Source organism: Petaurus breviceps, unplaced genomic scaffold (assembly GCF_028583685.1).
Source record: "Petaurus breviceps papuanus isolate PSGF00001 unplaced genomic scaffold, PetGlider_PUasm1.0 175, whole genome shotgun sequence".
Taxonomy (NCBI): domain Eukaryota; kingdom Metazoa; phylum Chordata; class Mammalia; order Diprotodontia; family Petauridae; genus Petaurus; species Petaurus breviceps.
In genome coordinates, this window is record NW_027185764.1 from 6,307,165 (window position 1) to 6,328,660 (window position 21,496).

General features: G+C 44.8%; 2 protein-coding genes across 3 annotated transcripts; both read left to right on the top strand.

The window, feature by feature from the left end:
- Positions 1–5,393: 5,393 nt before the first annotated feature.
- On the top strand, positions 5,394–10,089 carry LOC138158605 (zinc finger protein 785-like). Its single transcript, XM_069084696.1, has 3 exons — positions 5,394–6,878; positions 6,998–7,117; positions 8,084–10,089. The coding sequence occupies exons 1-3, from the start codon at positions 6,719–6,721 to the stop codon at positions 8,914–8,916; spliced, it is 1,113 nt and encodes a 370-aa protein (XP_068940797.1). The 5' UTR covers positions 5,394–6,718; the 3' UTR covers positions 8,917–10,089.
- A 906-nt stretch (positions 10,090–10,995) lies between these two features.
- On the top strand, positions 10,996–20,962 carry LOC138158610 (zinc finger protein 688-like). Of its 2 annotated transcripts, none has more exons than XM_069084703.1 (4): positions 10,996–11,431; positions 11,527–11,640; positions 12,185–14,121; positions 15,862–20,962. In XM_069084703.1, exons 1-3 carry the CDS (start codon positions 11,278–11,280, stop codon positions 12,694–12,696), a joined length of 780 nt encoding a protein of 259 aa, XP_068940804.1. In that variant the 5' UTR covers positions 10,996–11,277; the 3' UTR covers positions 12,697–14,121; positions 15,862–20,962. The 2 variants fall into 2 exon arrangements, with proteins under 2 accessions (XP_068940804.1, XP_068940803.1); XM_069084702.1 differs by having other exon boundaries at positions 11,154–11,431; positions 12,188–14,121.
- The last annotated feature ends 534 nt before the right edge of the window (positions 20,963–21,496 follow it).

Below are 21,496 nucleotides of genomic sequence, written 5' to 3' on the forward strand. Positions count from 1 at the left end.
AGTCTAAGGATTTGAATTCAGGTCCTCCTGATTCTAAGCTGAGGGCTCTATCCACTGTGGTATTCCACTGGTAGCCTCATTGCCAAGAAAGAACATAGAAAAGTCTCTTGCTCATTGAGTGGACTCCTTGGGACAAATTTCTGGGAAGATATGGATGAGAGTCTCACAGAATGTGTAGGTATGAATGAGTTGAAATGTACATCCTTGGAAGGAATAATAGCATCCATAAAATCAAAGATCCTGTGGCATATTAGAATGAGACTTCACACATCCCAAAGTATCAGGTATCCAGGCTCCTATGACTACTTGATGCCACTTAAGAGTCTACCCTGCTTGAGCCCAGGTCCCTTCCTTTTTCAATTCAATTTGATATATATATATTTGTCAAAAATCCACTTTGTGTAGAAAGATGTGTTGGCACCACTGGGTCTTGTAATGGGAATGTGAATTTTTAAGATCTTCCCTGCCCCTAGGCTAAAGTGCACCTGGAGCCTGGGGTGAGAGGCTTGTTTTTCAGTAGATACTTCTTGATTGGCCAGTGAGTCAACAAGGTTGTTACATTCTCTGAGCCAGGAGAAGGCTATATAAGCCCTGATGTGTAGCTTTGTTTTGGGGCTCACTTTGAGAAGTGTTCTATGATTTGATCTGGATTCTGGGAAGCTGTTGTTGAGAGCCCTTTGAAAAACTCAGATGTTGAAACCCAGATGTTGATTTGGTATGGATGTAATGGTTGGACAGTTTGGAAACTGTCTACTTGATCTGTTTCTCTGTCTTGATAGTTCTGTCCGTATACTCTGAAGTTTGGGGTGCTGACCTTTTTCCCCTGAACTAGGTGAACGATACATATTTAACTGATTAAAGTAAGCTTGTTACCCCATTTTGAGTTGCTTTCCTCTATCAAAGCAGATCCAAGAACCTGTGTTGGCAAGGACCCTGGGGACTCTGGGGTGCTTGCTACTACAGGTCTGTGTCCCAAAGAGATTTTAAAAGAGTGAAATGGACCTATATGTGCAAAAATATTATAGCAGCTCTTTTAATGGTGGCAAGGAATTGCAAACTGAGGGGGATGTCCGTCAATAATGGCTGACCAAGATGTGGTATATGATCATGATGGAATACTATAAAAAATGATGAACAAGATGCTCTTAGAAAAACCTGGAAAGACTTTCATGTACTGATGCAAAATGAAATAAGCAGAACCAGGAGAACATTGTACACAGCAACAGCAATATTATATGATGATCAGCTGTGAATGACTTTGCTATTCTCAGCAATGCAATGATCTAAGACAATTCTGAAGGACTTGTGATTTTAAAAAAAGATATGTTGGGGGCTAACAAGGCTGGGGGTTCTGAATGAGGTACAAACTATTTTAAAGTATTCCTTTTGGGACATCCTATATAGCCACTGGAGTTGAGGCCAAAAGTAAAACCAGAAATAGAGTTAGGGAGTCTTGGTATATCTTTTGTTTTCAATGTCAGCATTTCCCAAATACATCCTTTCTCCTTGCCCTTCCTAGGGAGCTACTCTTGATAGCCCTGTGTTTTACTTTGGAAACAAATGTATCCTATACAGTTTCAATGACTCCCTACTACTTCAAGAAATAAATGTAATCTCCTCTGTTTGATCTTTAAAGCTCTTCAGAACCTGGTCCTTTCCTACCTTTCTTCTTGTTACAATTTACTCTTCTCACCTTCAATCTGCCCACACTGGCTTTCACACAGAATCCATCTCCCATCTCTTTGGCCCTCGATACCCCCCCATGCTTAGAATGCATCCCCTCTTTACCTCTACCTCTGAGATTCTCTGCTTTCCTTCAAGACCATGTTGTCACTGGACTTTGATGACTGGAAAAAAAGAGTTAGGCTGAGGACTTTGTGCAGCTCCGTCTCACTTAAATCCGACTCACACACAAGTCAAGACCTCGCCCTGTGATGTCTGTCAAAGATCTTTGCAAAGGAAGGACAAACAATGATAAACATCCTTCATGACTCAACTCCTCCAGCACCTTCTTAATGAATCTTCTGGTCTCTCCAGACTGCTAGTACATACTATCCCCAAATTACCCTGGATTCATTTTGTTCATATGTTGCATATACTTACATATGTACACGTCTCCCCCATCAGAATGTAATGGCTGTTTCTTTGGGGGTAGGTGGAGGGAGAGGGGTATTCCTAGCACTTAGCAAGAGTACCTGGCACATGGTAAAATGCTTGCTGATGTTTAATTGATGATTCCTGTACGTGAACCTACTTTAGATGTGAGAGATCAAGCTAAGACAGAAAGGATTTAAGTCTTGTTCAGATTCATATCTTGTATATGTTAATGATAGGCAATGTGGCATTATAGATAAAACCTGACCTCACAGTTAAAGTTCACATCCTGCCTCTCACACATACTGGAGTGTGACCCTGATACATATATGTATTGTTCCCTCTTTAACCCATTCCTGATGAGAGCAGGTTTCCAAAACTACCAGCCCTCTTTCCCCATCTACTTCCTCTGTATCAGTTCTTCCTCTGGTACATCATTCGTATAAAAAAAAATTTTCTCTTTTTATTTTTTCCTAGACTGTTTGCTTTTTAGTATCATATCATATTCAACTCTATTCCTATCTTTCTTTTTAACTACCCAATTACTAATAACAATCTTAGCCATATAATTTACATTTTCTCATTAAAAAAGTTAACACTGTCTTTATTGAGTCCCTTGTAATTAGTCTTTAATGTTTACCTTATATTTCAGTAGTTTGGCATTTTATCACAGAAGTAACAAGAAACTGGAGAATCTTCTTGAGTTTGGGGAACTAAAGTGGTCGGACCTATGCTTTAGGAATGTCAGTCTCATAGTTGTTGAGAAGTTGTAAGAGAGGTTAGACCAAAGGTTCCCAAACTTATCTGGCCTACAACCCCCTTAAAAAAAATGTATTACTCAGCACTCCTCTGAAAACCTATTTTCTTTAACCCATTAACAGTTTTTTTTCTACATTTGCTTCATTTCAAAAAAAATAAAATATTTTAAATGACATCTTAAATTTAATAATTTACTGTAAATTTGTGTTTTTCCTCTGCATTGAAATTGATGCAATATTGTATCATATAACTACATAGTATCAATATTGCATCATGTAACCATATGGTATCAGTATCAGGTTATGTAACTATATTGTATCATATTGTAAACAAGTCATTATACACACATTTTCCTGCTGATGCATGCTGGACTTCCAGACAATGCACTACCCTCACCTGCCAACTCTTGCTTGTTAAGACCTGTCAACAAACTTGACCACTGATGGGTTATAACTTGCATTTTGTGTGTTTATTTGGAAAATAATGTAATCATTACAACTTTAACTTTGTTACACAACAGATGAAACAATGTAAGTGTAAGTGAGGTAGATTTTAGTGTGTGTAAAGTGGATTTTATTATTTCTTGGAGTTCAATTTCCCAGGAACCATGGCCATAACAATCTAAAGATAAGAGCATCAGGGGTGGTACCAGCCATGGAGTCAGTTCGGATCCAGCCACACACACACACACACACACACACACACACACACACACACACACACACACAAAACCTAGCCGTGTGACCTTGGGCAAGTTACTTAACCCCATTTGCCCTCCAAAAAGAAAAAAAAAAAGATAAAAGAATCCAGTTCATAGCTGTAACACATCCTGTGCTGAGTCACATAAAGTCAATCAGATGCTGAGCAAACTTTCATATCTTCTGGCTCTGAATCTATCAGCTGAAACTGTATATATTCTGGAAAACTGATATTTTGCCTTGGGGCTTGTTCATGGGAAGGCCTTTTTTTAATTTTTCAGACTGGGACTCTAGGTTGCTATTATCAAGGGGCCTCCCAGCTGACCAAAACCCAGATGTTGGCTCTCTCTTGGTTTGGTGATGTATTTTCTCCACTTTCAGGGTAATGACCTTTCCCCTGAACAAGTGGATGATGTTAGTAAAGGCAACCTTAGGGTTGAATGCACAAGCTGGGATGCTGTGTGTGCCTTGACTGGTCCCCATCAGGGCTTAGGGGAACCCACAGAGGAATCTGTGTGTGCCTTGACCAGCCCCCATCAAGGGTTGGGGGGATTTAGGGGAATGCACAAGCTATGCCTGTCTTGATTGACCCTATTGACACATAAGGGTAGCTGCCCCCCTCTTCTCGCCAGTCCTGTCCAGGAGGATGACTAGGGAATGCTGTAGGAGTTGTGTTTCCATTATCAGCAACTCTTGTGAGAAAACTAAACTAGAATAAAGTAAGATTATTAACCCCTCTGAAGGTGTCTGCCTGTCTGACCAGATCAAGAGTGGACCTGTTAGAGAGACTGAAAACTCCAATGCCTGCTGTGTGTTATCTCATTAATGATACAAACATGTATGAATGGTTTTTCCAAGTTTTCTTACTTTCTCTTCTTTCCTTATGCTTCCACTGCACTCTTATTTTTATTTAATGGCCCCCAATTGCACCGGAGGCTACTACCCCCCCCCCCCATCCAACCATCACCCCCGCTAGGGGGTGGTATCACCCACTTTGGGAATCTATGGAGTACAGATACAAAAAAAACCAAACAAAACAGTTAGGAGACAACTGCAATAGTCCAGCCAAGAGTTTGTAAGATCCTAGATTAGGGTGGTAGTGTGATGTGAGAAGGGAATGGATATGAATGACTGAATCTGTGTGAAACAGGGCAATAATTGGATATGAGCGTCCAAGGAGGGGAAGGGCTGAGGATGATTACTAGGATACAAATCAGAATGAACAAAAGAATGGTGGAGAAGGCAGTTGCAGAAGGGGGGGATTTGAGGAGAAAAGATCATGAATGTCTATTTTGGATATTTTAAGTTAGAGATGCCTAGATTGAGATGTTTGAATCAACCATATGTGTAGGTAATCCCAATTCTTTTTTTTTTAAAGCTTGTTAATCTATTAACTCAATTATTTTTCAGGATCCTTCCATTCTGGGCCAGGATGTGAAGGGCTTTAAAAGCCAAACAAGGAAGTTTGCATTGATTCTAGGAGGAAGAGAGATGAACTAAAACTTCTTGAGTAGAGGAGTGATACGGTCTTTAGGAATACCATTTTGTCTGTGGAGAGAGGAAGAAACTTGCCCTCAAGAAGCTTATGTTCTATGGGGAGAGGGGGATGTGCACATATTAATATTAATAATGGTAGCTAAGAGTCATACAGCCACTTACCATGTGCCAAGGCTCTGTACTAAGTGCTTTTTGATTATTATCTCATTTGATACTTACAACAACCCTGAGAGGTGGCTGCTATTTGGTAATCATTAAATATCGTATTTTCGCCAAAGTCTGAATTAATCAAACAGACTGCTTTGCCTCATTTTTAAAAGGCTCTTTTTCTGTGTCAGCAACCCCAGAGACCAGATAAGGCTGGAAGTAGGATTTAAAACAGGCATCCTGAGATCATAAATTCCAAACAGACCCAGCTTTGTCTTTGCTCTCTGAGAATACCTTGACATAAGCTAACAAAGCAAAAGAGGCCTATTTTATTGCCCTAAGGAGGAGACCTTAACTCAAGGCATTAATTTAAGTAATGGAACTTTTTCTTATCTTAATATTTTCTGAACATATACCATGTTATGGAATGTTAATGGTAAAGAAAACACAGATACCCGGGATAATAATTTCAATTAACACTTTGTCAACTCTCTTGTTTTATTGTATTTACCGTTTATTCAATTAAGAAAATTCCTTTCTCATACATTGATTAAACATTTATGGGGATCATAAATTTGTGATACAGCCCACCTGAACTGGGATGGTCCTAAAATGTACTTAAACTCCCTCATCTTTTTGTCCATCAGTTAGGATGTAGCTCTGCTAACTCCTTGTACAAATATGCTAGCTTTGGGGAATATATGTTGTAATTTTATATTACTATTTGTCTCCTTTGATCAAACTTTTTAAAGGTCGATATATCCCGGTTTTGTAGATGAGGAAACTGAGGCAGCGACTTCCCAGGGTCACAACGCTAGAAAGGGTGCGATGCTGGATTTGAACTCAATCTAGCCACCGAGCCACCTCGCTGCCCCTAATTTATGCAAAACGTGCAGGAAGCCGTTTCGGAATCTGGGCAGACACAAGGCTATCGTGAAGGTCAGGGTTTCGAGGAGGCATGGATTGGGAAGGGACGGGGTACAAACCCCGTACAAGCAAGCCCTCGTGCCAGCCCTGATCACGGTCAAAGTAACGCCCGTTTTTCGAGCAAGTTTAATGCCCCATTATTCCCTCCTTCTGCAGTAATCCTACCTCACACTTTGAAACGAAGGTGCCAATCTCATCCCAAGTAACAACTAAAGTTGTAATGCACTAGCGGTGCTGAAGAAGGTACTGAAATGCACCCCATGGTGCTCTACGGCCACCGTACTTAAAGGCTGGAGGAGGGGAAACTCAGGGCATCGAAGCACGCCTGTGGCCATGTTGGAAAAGGGCACTGTTCAGAGACTTGCGAAGAACCTTAGTCTAAGTAGGGGCAGTGAAGCCAGTGCGCCGCCAAGTTTTCTGAGGGCACCAAACGACTTCCGGCGCCTCAGGTCCGGGCAGTGCCCATGTGACCCACCCCGAACAGTTTCTTTGGACTCTAAGACCGGGGTCTGCGGAAGGTCGTTTCCGGTCCCTGGGGCTGCTGAGGCGGGGCGTCGGTGAAGGGAAGGGCGCGTGCGAGCTCTTCTGGGCGGACGATGAGCGGGGCCGGGCCGGGGCCGGGCATGAGGGGCCCCGTGAGCTTCGCCGATGTGGCCGTGTACTTCTCCCCGGAGGAGTGGGGACGGCTGCGCCCCGCGCAGAGGGCCCTGTACCGGGACGTCATGCGGGAGACCTACGGCCACCTGGGCGCGCTGGGTGAGGGGCGCGGCCGCGCGGGGGCGGGCCGGGGGTGCGCCGTGGGAGGGTCACACCCGAGCCGAGGGGCGTGTTGTGCCCCCTGCTTGTGGGCTCCCAACTTCTTGTTGATCTTACAGGTTTCCTGGGCCCCAAACCTGCGCTCATCTGCTGGGTGGATGAAGAGACAGAGGTCTGGGGTCCGGATGCCCGGGACCCCGAGGAGGAGGCGGAGCAGCGAGGAACGGAAAACTTCGGAGGTGAGATGGCAGTCAGCCTAGTACTGAGCCCCAGAATAACCTATCCCCCACCCGTAGTTGTCCCGTTAAGAGCCCCTGATGTTGAGATCTTCCAAGATCTCCCCTCTAGCTAGCTGGCGGGAGGGGGATAAGTCCCGTTTTCCTGGGTTGTGCAGAACTCAGCCTCTCCTGTGCCCCTAAAATAATTCAAGCATCGTTGTTCGGTCGTGTCCAGCTCTTGGTGACCCCATTTGGGGTTTTCTTGGCAGAGATACCACAGTGGTTTGCCACTTTCCTTCCAGCTCATTTTACAGATGAGAAACTGAGGCAAACAGGGTGAAGAGACAGCTAGTAAGTGCTGAGGCCAGATGTGGACTCAGGAGGGTGTCCTTCTTACTCTGCCCACTGAGACACCTACCTGCCCCTTAGGTTTCCTAAGGACTGCCGTCCTCAATATCTTCCTGCCTCCTAGTGTGTTCCACCAGTGTGTCAGTGAACGACTAGATCATGGTTTGATGAGCAGTTTCCATTCCTGAATGCAGGGCCTCAATGAATCCCCAAAGTTTAGCACCACAGAAACTTTGCATTTAATATGAATATTAACTATGCAACTAATATTATAATGTTCACTTAAGGTCCCTGACTTCTTGCTTTTCAAGGGAGTTTTTGACCCCCAGACAATGACTGTCATCTGTGGAATAAAGAGCTCAACCTCTGTAGTCTTTCTGAACCTACATTGGCTCTATGATGATTGGGTTATTCCTAAATAATCCACAAGAACACCTGCAGATATGAAGCTAGTTACAGAGAGTTCATCTCCTTTAATTATCCTGAGTATATGAGTCCAGTGTTAGGATCAGTGAATACAGCCATTCCCCTTCTCTCACTTGGGAGATTGGTTTCTCGCCATGTTTGAAATAAGCTTTATTGGACAAAGGCTGACAGACCTTTAATCTGAGTTCTAGACTCTTGTATTTTTTCTAATAGGAGTCAGGAACAGGGCTGAGAAGTGGAAGAAAGAAGAGCCTGAAGTCCAGGAAGCTGGTGAAACACATAGGAAGAACAGTCTGTCAGCTGAGCCTCTGCCAGGCCCACACCAGGAACAAGAAGCCTCTTCCTGCACTGACTGTGGCAAGACTTTGCATAAACACTCTATTGCTGCACTCCATCAATGTAATCCCAACCGCAAGCGGTCATATATGTGTCCTGATTGTGGACGACACTTTGCTTATCCCTATTTACTGGTCAGCCACCAACGAATGCATTCTGGGGAGCGTCCCTATCCTTGTGATCAGTGTGAGGCACGATTCTTCCAAAAGAAGTACCTTGTCCAACACCAGCTAATCCACACAGGTGAGAAACCCTATACGTGCCCTGAATGTGGACGCTGTTTCAGACAGAGAAGGTCCCTAGTCATCCATCAGCGGCGCACACACACAGGTGACAAACCCTATTCCTGTCCTGACTGCAAGCGCCAGTTTGTCTATCCCTACCAGCTGGCTACTCACCGTCGTACTCACACTGGGGAGAAACCATACTCCTGTGCTGAATGTGGTTGCCGCTTCACATATTCCTCCTTACTGATAAGTCATAGGCGTATTCACTCTGACGAAAGGCCCTTTCCCTGCCCCGAGTGTGGGAAGCGGTTCAAAAGGAAGTATGCCCTTGAAGCACACCAGTGGATCCATCGTTCTGGCACTGAGATTTGGAGAAGCATGCCATCAGCAAGACAGTCTGTAGCAGAATCCTCTGACCAGGGTGCCCGGGATCCCCCTGTGCACTGCCGCTATTACCCAGATATATTTCAGGAATGTGGGTGAAGGAATCTGTGAGAGACATGAAGAAGCTCACACCTGCAGGCTTGTATCTTCTCTATAAAGTATGAGGTCAGGCCATCTATGTGTTGGGAGGGAGTGATGAGAACAAAGGGTTTAGAGAGAAAGGAGATCTGGTAGAACTGCTGTGGGGAGTGTTATGGAAACTGAACAAGATGGGTAGAAGGACTGATGATCTCCATTAGGTGTTTAAGTTGGACAGCTGACCATAACAGATCTAGTTTGGCTGGATTAAGGTTGAGACTTTCAGCCTTTCTTGGTACCCTGCTCACAGTACCAAATGTTTTGGGATCAAGAAGGGAGTTAAGTGTAGGCTCTACCCCTTGGGGTTCTCAGTGTAGAACAAGACAAGAAGGCAACACACCCTCCCCTACAATTTTCACCAAAACTGTACACAGGTTTGGTTTTCTAAAGCATTGCCTTATGAAAAACCTGTTAGCAGTGTCCCACTCAGATATGGGAATGCCCTGTAGCCAGTTAGTCTGTTAGTTGATCTGTGCACTCACCCCACAAAATAGAATGACTCTAGGCAGCTGGCTAGTCACCTTAATGTTTGAACATAAAATCTCTGGTCCCTATTCCTTGAGATGGGAGAATCCTGCTGGTATCCATGTCCCGTTCCAGAAAAGATGCTCCATATGTAATCTACCAAATTTATGATGCTTTAACAGGGAGAATGTCCATTGTTTTATGGCAGAGGCCTAAAACAGTCTCTTCTTTTTATTTTGATTTCTCTCCTTCATTTACCTTCAGCTCAAGACCTGAGTATTAAGGCTGGAGAGTGGGGTGCCGCAAGTCTAGGGGTACCTTTGTCTTCACTATAGTACATTTTATTCCTCTGGAATAAATAGAATTTTAACTGATTTCAGACCTACCATGGAATCGGACTTCTTTATTAATAGATATTTTTACTTGTTATATCCAGTTACAAGCAAGTCACAAAACACTTCTCATCTGTAACACAATTGTTCCTTCGTCACATTGACCTTTCTCATGGCAGGGATGAATAATTGTCTTCTTTTTTTGCTCATCCTTCCAATCGTTTGTATGTGTGTTTCTCTATCCTTGCTCAGGTTTGTAAAAATCTTTCTGGACTGTCCCTTACAAGTGCCTTATTCATAGTTGTCTTGACTATTAAATTATTTTGTCTGTATGTGATATTAGACTCTTCCTTGTTTCTTTTGCCAAAAAACACATTACCTGTTTGCAGAAAGAATTATTTTAGAATAAGTGATATGGTTTTGATTCAGGACTCATAACTTACAATGAAAGGGTGTCCTGCCAAATCCTTTAAAAACAAACTGGGCTTCCATGATTTTCCTAGGCCTTTCGATCTTAGGCAAAGTTTTGTCCGGCTCATGTAGTATGTTTACATACTTAAGGCTAGCTCCCTACACGGTGGATTTGTCTGATCTTGGTTCCTTTTAAATTTGCTTTCTGTTGGCCATATTTCACTCCTGGGATTGAATCCCCATTGAGACACCTGTGTGGCTTTGGACAAGTATTTTATCTGGGCCTCAGTTTCTTCATCTGAAAAATATGGGGCTTGGACCCTAAAAGTTCTTTACTGTTCTAAATGTGCCGTCTGACAGGAGTAAGCATTTTCTCTTAAGCTGTTTTTCCTTGGGGATACCTCCCCTATCTTTCTGCACCCTTCTCTTCACAGAGGCACCTCTGTCTCTTTTCTGCAGGATGTTAACACAGGCCTATTTCTGTGAATTTCGTTTACCTGGACCGTTCACAAGCACCTTGAAGCAAATGCCAAAGCTGGGATTTTGGTACCCCCTTTTATTCATTTCCAGCATTCATTAGGCACCTACTGTTGTATTTTAGGAAGATAAATAATCGCACAACATACTGTTGTGGGTTGAGTGGGTAGTTCTGGTCAGGACAGGGTATCAGATGTCCCCATCCAAATCTCCACAGGCTTTTTCAGGAAAGATTAAGGGGAAAGGGAAAGCTGTGATGGCGGCCATCTTGGAAGAGGGCGACTGCAGCAAGCACGGAGGAAAATCATCTGTGTCTGGGGCGGTGAAGTCGGCGTGACGCCATGTGCATTAAGGGCATTCGGCTTCCGGTGGCTCCAGGCCCTTCGAGCTCTTCTCCCGGCCTCAGGCCAGCAGTAGTGCCCAGCAAACAACTCTTGGGCCCTTCTCTTGCTACGCCTGTGAGGAGACTCGGATCTCGCACCTGGGGCGAGGCACGAGCTCGGGAGGGGGGCGGGGGCGGGGGCGGGGCAGGTCGCGCACGCGCACACACTCGCGCGCCCCTCAGAGCCGGGGGGAGCTGGCGCCCGCTCCCCGGGAGAATCCCGGACTGACGAGGGTAAAGGCCGCCCCGGGGACAATGAGCGGGCCCGGGCCGGGGACGAGGGGCCCCGTGAGCTTCGCCGATGTGGCCGTGTACTTCTCCCCGGAGGAGTGGGGACGGCTGCGCCCCGCGCAGAGGGCCCTGTACCGGGACGTCATGCGGGAGACCTACGGCCACCTGGGCGCGCTGGGTGAGTGTCGGGGCGGGCTCCCCGAGCGGTCCTCGGGCGGCATGCGGACCCGAATCTGGCCCCGTTCTTAGCCGCTTCCTATTTCCTCCCCCCAGGATTCCCAGGCCCCAAACCTGCCCTCATCTCCTGGATGGAACAAGAGTCCGAGACTTGGGGTCCGGCCGCGCAGGATCCGCAGGAGTGGGAGGGTCTGAGAACAGCCTGCAGAGGTAAGGAAGGAGGCAAAGACCGATGTCCCCAGGGGCTGCTTCCCAGGAGCTAGCGTCAGCACTCCTGCCAGTCATGAACCTGACGCACAAGGAACGCTTGGGACAGATGGGAGCGGTGGGTTAGAGACAGTGGAAAGGAGAGATGATCTTCCTAAGGGTGAGAGTTCAGCTCCGGACCTGCCCCAAGATTGGGGGGTACTGTCTCAGCTCTTTGGAGAGTGAAGTAGGTGCTTTAACTTACAAGAAAGAGGTCTCAGGTCAGAGGGTGCGGATCTCTCCTTTAATTGTTTCTTTGGGGTCAGAGGTGTTGTGACTCAGCCCTAGTGAAGCTATCCCCTCTCCAGAGCAGCAGTAAACAGGCCTGAGTGTGAGTTCAGGTTCTCCTTTCAACCACTGCATCCCAGGTTAGGTGAGCCCTGACCCAGGAGTATGAGGACATTGATGCCTTTCACAGAAAAGCATTTATGTCCTCAGGAATCAGGAATAAGCCCCGTGGGATAGAAGAGGCTAGGTTCTGAGCTTTGTATTCTCTTTTATCCCTCAGCAGGAAACTGGAACATAAAAAAGGAGAAATGGAAGAGAGAAGAGCCCCAAGCCAGGGACCCTTTGGACAGCCATGGGAGAGGACAGCTACTTCAACCTGGCATCAAACTTAAAGACTCAACACACAACAGATCCTTGGAACCACCATCCAAGGCTGACTTCAACAAGACTTTGCCCCAGCCCTCTAGCCCAAAACCCAACTCGGACACTCAGGCTGGCCAGCGGCGCCATGCCTGCCCTGATTGTGGACGCCGCTTCACCTATCCCTCCCTGCTGGTCAGTCATAGGAGAATGCACTCTGGTGAACGGCCCTTTCCTTGTCCTGAGTGTGGAATGCGCTTCAAGCGGAAGTTTGCTGTTGAAGCCCACCAATGGATTCATAGGTCTTGCTCTGGGGGACGGAGGGGTCGTCGGCCTGGGATACGAGCTGTGCCACTTGCCCCTGTTCGGGGTGACCGTGACCCTCCTGTGCTATTCCGACACTACCCAGACATCTTTGAGGAATGTGGATGATCTACTTCACTGGGGATGGGGGAGAAGTGACTGGAGAGGAGCTGAAGGTCTAAGCATGGTCAAAGCGCTAGAGGTAGGCTTTGAAGGGCACAAAAGGGAGTAAGCAAGTGAGACTTGAGACCTAAAGCCAGTTCCTCATGCCTTCTTTGGGGCATAATTCCATATTTGTTTAAAAGGGGGGGGGAAATGTACCTGTAAAAAAATCCAAATTAAACTTTGTAAAAAATTCACGCACACACATAGAAGTTATGAATTAGCTGAGCTTTTAGTGAAGCCATACAGTAACTAAAAGTATATATACTCTTTTAAACATCGCTATATGAACAAAGTCATTGGCAGCACTGAGAAAGCATACACAGCGAGATGAAGAAGCATGAGGAGGAACTGGTGCTGGGAAGTCAGCTTAGGGGACAGATGCAGCAGTAAAAAGCTTCCAAGTGAAGGCCCAGAAAAGCGGTTAAGGCAGAACGAGAGGGCCAGGACCAAATGAACGGTCCAGTGTTGGCATAATTCAGATAGGAAATGTCAGAGTTAGGCAATAGCTCTGGAATCAGGGCTACATTTGGGGAAGTAAGGATTAGCAGAGAAGGCTGGATGTGGTGAAGCGTTTGGAGACTGAGACCACATATAATGGGACAGCAGCCTCAAGCAGGGCATCAGGAGCAAACACTTGTAAAGGCAGGTTGGGGTGAACTGTGGTCCAGACAGATGCTTGGAGTTTGGTGATACCGGAATGATAATGTTGTTTCTATGTGCAGAATATACTGAAAAAAGTAAAGACCAGTCATATCAAGACCAGTTAAGCCACTATACTAGGGGTTCAGGTGAGTGGTAATGATGGCATTGCCTGGCTTAGTGGAAGTTCAGTTATAAAGGAACAAATCGAAAAACCACAATAGAAAAATTGGAAGCTATGGCTTTGCTATTGTTTGACTGGTGTGGGATGGGATATGAAAGACAGTAGGCAAAGTTTCAAAACAGTGTCAAGCTTGAATGTTTAAGAATAATAGTACCATCAACAGCAAAAGGAATGTCACATTGATACCATGGTCTGGAGAGCACAGGGGAGTGCAACACTTCTGATTCAATTGTGTGGAGAGTTTAAGGTGCCCACTGCACTGAGAAGATCAACTGAGAGAGTTGTCAAAGACAAGACTTTGGGATTTAAGATTAGGCCTAGAGACGGAGATCTGAAAGTCATCAATGTAAAGTAACAAGATACAAGAATGGATATGATCATGAAGGGAGACAACACAAGGACAAAGCTTTAGCAAATGCCTGTATTCATGGGGCAGGAAGGGAAAATAATGCAAAAGAGAGAGGAAGCAAGCCTTGGAATCCATGGGAAGAATGTCAGAAAGAAGGAGATAGTCAACAGTGTCATGTTGCACGGTGGTAAGAGGATGCGGACATTTCAGAAAAGTGGTGAGAGCAAAAACCAGATTTAAAGTGAACATGATGGGGGCGACTAGGTGGCACAGTGAATAGAGCACTGGCCCTGGAGTCAGGAGGACCTGAGTTCAAATCCAGCCTCAGACACTTAACACATCAAAAAAAAAAAAAACCTAGCTGTGTGACCTTGGGCAAGTCACTTAGCCCCAACTGCCCTCCAAAAAGCAAAAAATAAAGTGAACATGAGGAAGGCCCACAGCTGAAGTACAAAGTTTGTATTTTAGAGAGTGATAAAGTTAACTTGTGTCAGGATTAGAAGGAATCTTAGTGATCCTTTTGTTTAAACCTATAATTTTATAACTTAGAAGACAGAGTTTTAGAGGTTATCTGATTTTCCCAAGTTAACAGATAGGCAAAACGAAACCAGAGTTTAGATCTCCATATCTCTGGACCACTGTTCTTTCTACAGCAGCACACTACCTTCCATCAAATTTAAGCAGTTCACAGACACGAAGGCAGATGCATTCCTAGAGCCCCTGTTTTTGTTTTGTTAAAAACCATGTTTTTAACAAAGTGGTGATACCAAAGAAGCCTCTTAACATGTGTTCCAAAACATATTTTTGTTCTGAAACTGTTACCAAGGATAGGAACCATATAAAGTACATGAGGGATGCATTCCAGAACATAGACTTACTATCTTATGCCTAGCTTAATTTTTGTTAATAATCAGAGAATGACTGAGCCGTTATCTCTGTGGTCACATTTATTGGAAAACTCCATGACCTAAATGCATGACTGAGTCTACTTGTTGGAGAATTTTCCGACAGAATTATCTTCTGTTGAGTCAAATAACCTATTTTGTAGGAGTGGGAGAAGGAATTAACTAACATAGCAAACCCTTGTATTCTCTGCAATATTCAATCATGTAACTCCAAAGATGTGGTTTGCCTTAGAGAAATGTGAAAGACTATCATCTCATTTTCTTCAAGGGTACCCAGTAGATGTGTATCATTCTCAAAAATTTTATAAAAATTGAGATTTTTTATTCCCCCTCCCCAAAACCAGAATGTAGGCATATGGATTGGTAGCTGTGACATCCTCTCAATCACCTTTTTTAGGTAAGAATATCCATAATTTCCCATTTTGTACCTTCTCCTCACTTGAATATCTCATAAAATGATTCCCATCCCCACTCTCCCCACTGATTTCAAGATTGTGTTACTTTCATCATGGATTTCTGTGATACACACGCACACACACACACACACACACACACACACACACCTTTCTGCCTGCCTAAATATCACATCAATTCTCCCATATAGTGTTAGGTCCAAAGGTAATATTTCCTCTGTCACTGAAGATGATGAAATTAGGTGGTTAGAGGAACTTTGATTAATTTGTTCTATCCTGTTCAAGTATTTAATTCCTGCCTGTTTAACCTATGAATGCTTCTGAATTTATTTACTTGGTTCCCATGTCAAGCTTTCTGTGTCATTTTTCCCTTCCACTACTTTTTGCTGTTTTATGATTCTTGTAATATTCCATCTTCCTCTTCAGCTTTTTACAAATGAGTTTGTATTTTAAACCATTTTTGCTCTTATTTGTCACATTCTCTCTTCTTGGCAAAGAGATCAAATGTTTTCTGATCAAGGCTGTTTCTATCCTCTTTTGGCCTCCTAACTGTGGCTGTTGCTTTACATTATGTATGATTTTGTAGGAATGAGTGATATGGTCAACATCTTTGCCTTTTTCCATTTCCCATTTTTTCAGCCTTGACAAACTCATTTGAATAGATGAGGCTGAAACTGTTGCAACTGTCCTTCCAACAGAAGAATGATAAAGGGAACAGAGACTGTTGGGAAGATTAATCTGGAGGTAGTATGCTGGAATCACACTGGAAGGGATGTCAGATCCTACCAAGGAGGCTGAAAAATGATTTTGCAATCAACACAACACTGGTGACCTTGAAGAAGGAGCAGTTTCATTGAGTGGTAGGTATAGGAATCATATTTCTGGAAGTTAAGAAAAGGTTGCAAAGTAGAGCCATTTGAGAATAAAGTGCTTATGTAAGAAATTTGGCAGTGAAAGAAAGGAAATAAAAAGAGGGTCCACCAGGATAACATAGAGATCTTTTCCTATAATAAGTGACTTATACATGGTGCTTGTTTGCAAAGTACTTTGCATATGTTATCTGATTTGATGTTCAAAACAATCCTGTGAAGTAGATACTAGTTTCATTACTCTCCTGAAGGAACTGATGGGATGAATTAGGTAATACTTGAAAAGCCCAAGTAGAAGAATTATTTTTTTTTAAGCAATCGGGGTTAAGTAACTTGCTCAAGGTTACGCGGCCAGTTATAAAAGTAGAAGAATTATTAACCTTGAAAATGAGAGAGCTCTGCAGCTGAGCCTGAAGAGAAAGGAAGAGGAGGCAAGAATAGAGAAATTTTGAATTAGGTGTGTTATTAGAGATCTATAATTGGATATAATTTCTTTCTCAACAAGGTATCGAAGCAGATTGGGGGATGGGGGATGGGACAAAGGGAATGGAAGGTGGAGGTTTGGAATAGTCACAGTTGGATGTTTGCTCGGGAATGATAAAACAGACTAATAGGAAATCAAAATGAATTCTTGGTGTTTCTCACATCTCACTTCACTAGTCATCTGAGTTTACCATCTTAGTTTTACAGTACTCTCCAACTGCTCGCTTTATCTCCAGAGTTTCCAACTTAAAATAAGCTTGGCACTATAGTGTGGTAATTGGGGGGAGGGGGGAGTCGGGAGATGTCAGTTTTCACTCCAGCCCTACTGCTGGACACTGTGACGTTATTAAGTCACGGCTTCTCTGTTTCCTTTCCGAGGTTTGTTTCCTTCTAGCTCTGATTCTACGGAGAAATGTTTTCAAACATTGGGGGGGGAAAGACTGGAAATGTTGGCGACATAATGAGGTATAGAGGGAGTGAGGTCCAAGGAGGGAATGGCAGGAGACAGGATGAAGAACAAGGCTGGGCCGGGAATGGGGACGGGGCATTTGTTCCCTGAGGCCGGAGGATGAGTAAACAAATTCTCAAACTGAAGAACGTGTCAGTAAATGCAAACTGGGGTCGTAAGCGCTTAAAAGATGGTCACAGACTTCATGGATACTGAGAGAATGGGGAGAAAGGCGCCAGGCTGGTGAGATTGGGCGCTGCTTGGCTGAGCCCAGGACGGAGTGATCCCGGGCACGGGCCAGCAAGGGCTCAGAAGGGCAGCTCCGGCTGCAGGTCCCACGGCCGGCCAGCCCTCCCCCTGGGGCGCGGCGGACCCTGCCCCCCACCCCCACTCGGTCTGTGGATCTCCCTCTGACAGTGACCGGAGACCCCGCTCACCGCAGCGGCCGGAGGAGGTGTCCCGGGGGACACAGGTCAGGCATCGGGCCAGGGCAGGAGGACGCACCAGGAGCGACCGGATAAAGTCAGCGAGGCTCCAGCACTGTCACCTCTTGGGCAGGCTTCCTCCGGAAACCATGGGCGTCCTGTGGCTTATCACCGCGTCCGACTGGCGGCCCCGAGACGCCACTTCCTGTGCCTTCTGCCTGGCTTCTTTGAAAAGCTCGATTTTCTTCCCATTGGCTCAGAATTGGGGGCCCCAGGACCGTGACCTCCTGCCTTTACGCAGCATTTCCACCCTGAAAACCAGCTTTTCTCTGCGGGATTAAGAGTGAGAACCATGGGCCGGCAGGTGGAGGCCGGAGGGCAGTGGAGACGAGTTTCGGGTTTGTGCCGCGCTTCACGTCGCTGGTCCCCACGGCCCTCAGAGGTGGGGCCCGTGGTCCGGTTCCCCATTTTACACAGGAGGAAACCGGCGATGCTGAAGACCCTCGGTTTCCCCGGTGGCAGCGCCGGGACCGACACAAGAGCGAACGAGGGGCGCAGAGCCCCCTGCACCGCCGCTGCTTCGTGCCTGGGGCCACAGACCGATTCCGGAGTGGGGTTCACGTCTAGCCCGGAGATCAAAGAAAGCGACGTGAAATCTCTGAGCCTCCGATCTTTTCCCGAGATCCTTGATGTAAGTTCCTGATGCCCCCTACCATTTAGGCCTGAATGGCCCGTATCTGGTCCTATTTTATTTAAAATCAAGTTTGGAGTTAAAATGTTCAATGAATTGCTCCTTATAAAGGATCATAATCAGGTGTTTTTATTTTCTGCCTTTCTCAAAATCTATGTGGACCCCAGAACTTCACATTGCAAGTGACTTGTAGGCTTTTAAAGGACTTGTGGTGTCCCTGTCTCCCCTTTCTGTCCCCAGCTAGGGGCACTACCTAGGTACCCCAGATTTAAACTTTCCTCTCCACCCTGAGGCAACCTCAGAAGGGTTTTCCTGATTGATGTGCATTTCACTCCTAGAGATGCCAGTGTCCAGATTACTGTTTTGCTAGCTAGCTTTTGATTTCTTGGTGTATTTCAAGTGTGTGAGGCCGGGTCCCTAAAGACTTAGTCCGCTGTTCACACATGTGAGTGTTTCATATGCAGAGAGATCGGATTTTCATATGCCTATATAGATATGCCATTATTTTCTGCTTCCTCCCTCTATTGGTCCCTAAACTCACCCTAGCAGGACTTCAACTTACATCCTTTAAAAAGAATTGATTACATAAATTTTTAAGTACTAACATGAGAAAGTGATGATTAAGATGTGAGGTTTAGGGTTCTGGGACCTGGGAATAGCAACAGGCCAGATACTACCCGAAATCGGCCCAGGCCTTCTTTCAGACAAAGGAAAACAAAGTTTATTAAAGATACACCATATTGGGTAGACTCTTAAGAAATCTCTGCATTGACTAGACTCTTAAGGAATCTGAGCATTTGTGACTCTTCAGCAGGCCAGAATGAATCTGAGCACCTTCCTAGAGGCAAGATGAATTTTATATATAAAAAGACTGTGGGAGGGATCTAGGGGTGGCCATGTAGTCTTCGGTGACTGGAGGAGGAGTCCAAGGAGGATCTTGATGGGAATGGGGTGATTAGACAGACATCTGAGACCCAGAACTAAGAGAATGGGATTTTGATGGGATCAAGGGGGAGAAGTAGCCAGAGGTAAGGAGATTTGGGCACAACCATAATGAAAAGCTTATAGCCTCAGGTGAAAGCCAGATCAAGTGGAAACATTCAGTGGGGTTCCCAGAGCCTGTACCCCATCAATGTTATTGCTATTATTACTTTCCTAGTGTATATATAACACAAATCAAACGTAAATAGTTTGAAGACTTAATTTTTTTTATTCCATGTGTTATTTGGTTAAGATTGTTGTTTATAATAAATAATATCAGTCAATTTCGCACTTTCACTTTAGAGTTGTTAGCTTCTCTGTCATTAGGCTAATAATCTCATTAGGGTTATTAAGCCTGAGGTAGTCTTAGAGGTACCCTCTGGCTTTTTCCAGTTCTGATGTCTAATAGGAGAATCCATCTTAGAAGGTCTGAGAGCAGCTCCCCCAATTAAAGAACATCTGCTTTGTCTTTCTACTTTTTTGTTTATTTACTTTTATTTTACAATATTCAGTTTCACCCCCCTTCTTCTCCTTCCCCCTCCCCCAGCATGCACTGGAATATAGGATCTACAAATATATTCACATTAATCATTAGTCAGGTTGTAAAGAAGGATTATAACCGATGGAATGATCAGTGGGAAATCGGAAACAAAACAAGAAAGAGACAGTAGTTTGTTTCAATCTTTGTTCAGACTCCCCATCTCTTTCTTTTGGACTTGTCTTATAACCTGACATTGCTGAGAGGAGCCCAGTCTATTGAGTTATTTGTCACACATACATTGTGTTTGTGATTGTGTACAGATTTCTCCTGGTTCTGCTCTTCTTGCTCAGCATCAGTTTATATAAGTCTCTCCAGGTTATCATGAAGTCCGTCTGATCCTCATTTTTTAAAGCACAGTAGTATTCCATTACATTCACCTGCTTTGTCTTTCTAGCTAGCAGTGTGAATGGGTAAAGCATGGTGTAAAACCTGGTGATTTTATACCAGTTGTGAGGACTTGGAGACCCCCATCAATTACTTGGGGTTGAAAGACTCCTATTTGGTTCCAGAGGCCTCATATCCAACTATTATTGATTCTATTGATTCAATTGATTCTTCCTGTGGGAAGACTGGATGTCCCATCACCAGAGCAAGAATATACATCACGGCTAGAACAAGATCTGAGTACTGGATTCTCCCTATACCCCAGCAGGTTTCAGAATCCAGAACAAGAAAGAGGATTTAAAGATGGAAAAGTAGAGTTTGACTTTGGGGGAGCAGACAGTAGATCCTAGATCAAGAATGTTGACATGACCTGAGTCAAAATCTTGGCTCAGCCTTTATCTGAGGAAAACTGTGGCAAGACCTTCCCCTAATCCCACAGATCAGATTAAGTATCTGGGAACTCACAACTCTTTTGGCCTTGTGTAATGCGAATGTGAATTTTAAAGATCTTCCCTGCCCCTAGGCTAAGATGTACCTGAAGCCTGGGGAGGGAGGCTTGTTTTTCAGTAGATACTTCTTGATTGGCCAGTGAGTCAATAAGGTTGTTACATTCTCTGAGCCAGGAGAAGGCTGTATAAGCCCTGATGTGTAGCTTTGTTTTGGGACTCACTTTGAGAAGTGTTCTGTGATTTGATCTGAATTCTGGGAAGCCGATGTTGAGAGTCCCCCGGCTTTGAAAAACCCAGATGCTGATTTGGTATGGATGTAATGGTTGGACAGTTTGGAAATCTGTCTACTTGATCTGTTTCTGTCTTGATAATTCTGCCTGTATGCTTTGAAGTTCGGGCTGCTGACCTTTTTCCCCTGAACAAGGTAAACGATATATGTCTGACTGATTAAAGTAAGCTTGTTAACCCATTTTGAGTTGCTTTCCTTTAACAAAGCAGATCCAAGAACCTGTATGGGCAGCAAACCCTGAGGACGCGCTTGGGATGCTTGCTGCTACACCTTGCCCCTGTCCCTGACTGTGAATACTCTTTCACTAACCCCTTCAATCTGATTTCACACTGGGGAGCACCCATATGCCTGAATACAGTGTGAGCTTGGTTCAGAACCAACCAACGTGTCTCCCTACATCTGCTCACCCACAGTTGCCCCCAAACCTACCTTTGCTCTCAGTGTAGAAAGTTTTCAGCCAAAAGTGAGCTGTAAAAGCACACCAGTGGACTTAACCTGGTATTTCAGAACAGAGGGGATGACCAGCTAGAGTAAGAACTGCCTACCCAGAGTGACCAGAATCTCTTCCTGTCCCCCACCTCCATCCCATGGGCTTTCAATCCTACCCAGAGATCTTCCAAGAATGGAGGTAACTTCACTGGTGTGGGGCGAAGGGTGATTAATGTTGAAGATCAAAGGATGGCCAAGAGCCAGGGTGCAAAGAAGACAGAAAAC

What these genes read in the sequence shown, in the direction of transcription:
- LOC138158605 (XM_069084696.1), top strand. Translation starts at nt 6,719, where the DNA reads ATGAGCGGGGCCGGGCCGGGGCCGGGCATGAGGGGCCCCGTGAGCTTC. An exon ending in CGGCCACCTGGGCGCGCTGG is followed by an intron (nt 6,879 to 6,997) that starts GTGAGGGGCGCG and finishes TTGATCTTACAG; the next exon opens with GTTTCCTGGGCCCCAAACCT. An exon ending in AGGAACGGAAAACTTCGGAG is followed by an intron (nt 7,118 to 8,083) that starts GTGAGATGGCAG and finishes TTTTTCTAATAG; the next exon opens with GAGTCAGGAACAGGGCTGAG.
- LOC138158610 (XM_069084703.1), top strand. Translation starts at nt 11,278, where the DNA reads ATGAGCGGGCCCGGGCCGGGGACGAGGGGCCCCGTGAGCTTCGCCGAT. An exon ending in CGGCCACCTGGGCGCGCTGG is followed by an intron (nt 11,432 to 11,526) that starts GTGAGTGTCGGG and finishes TCCTCCCCCCAG; the next exon opens with GATTCCCAGGCCCCAAACCT. An exon ending in TCTGAGAACAGCCTGCAGAG is followed by an intron (nt 11,641 to 12,184) that starts GTAAGGAAGGAG and finishes TTTATCCCTCAG; the next exon opens with CAGGAAACTGGAACATAAAA.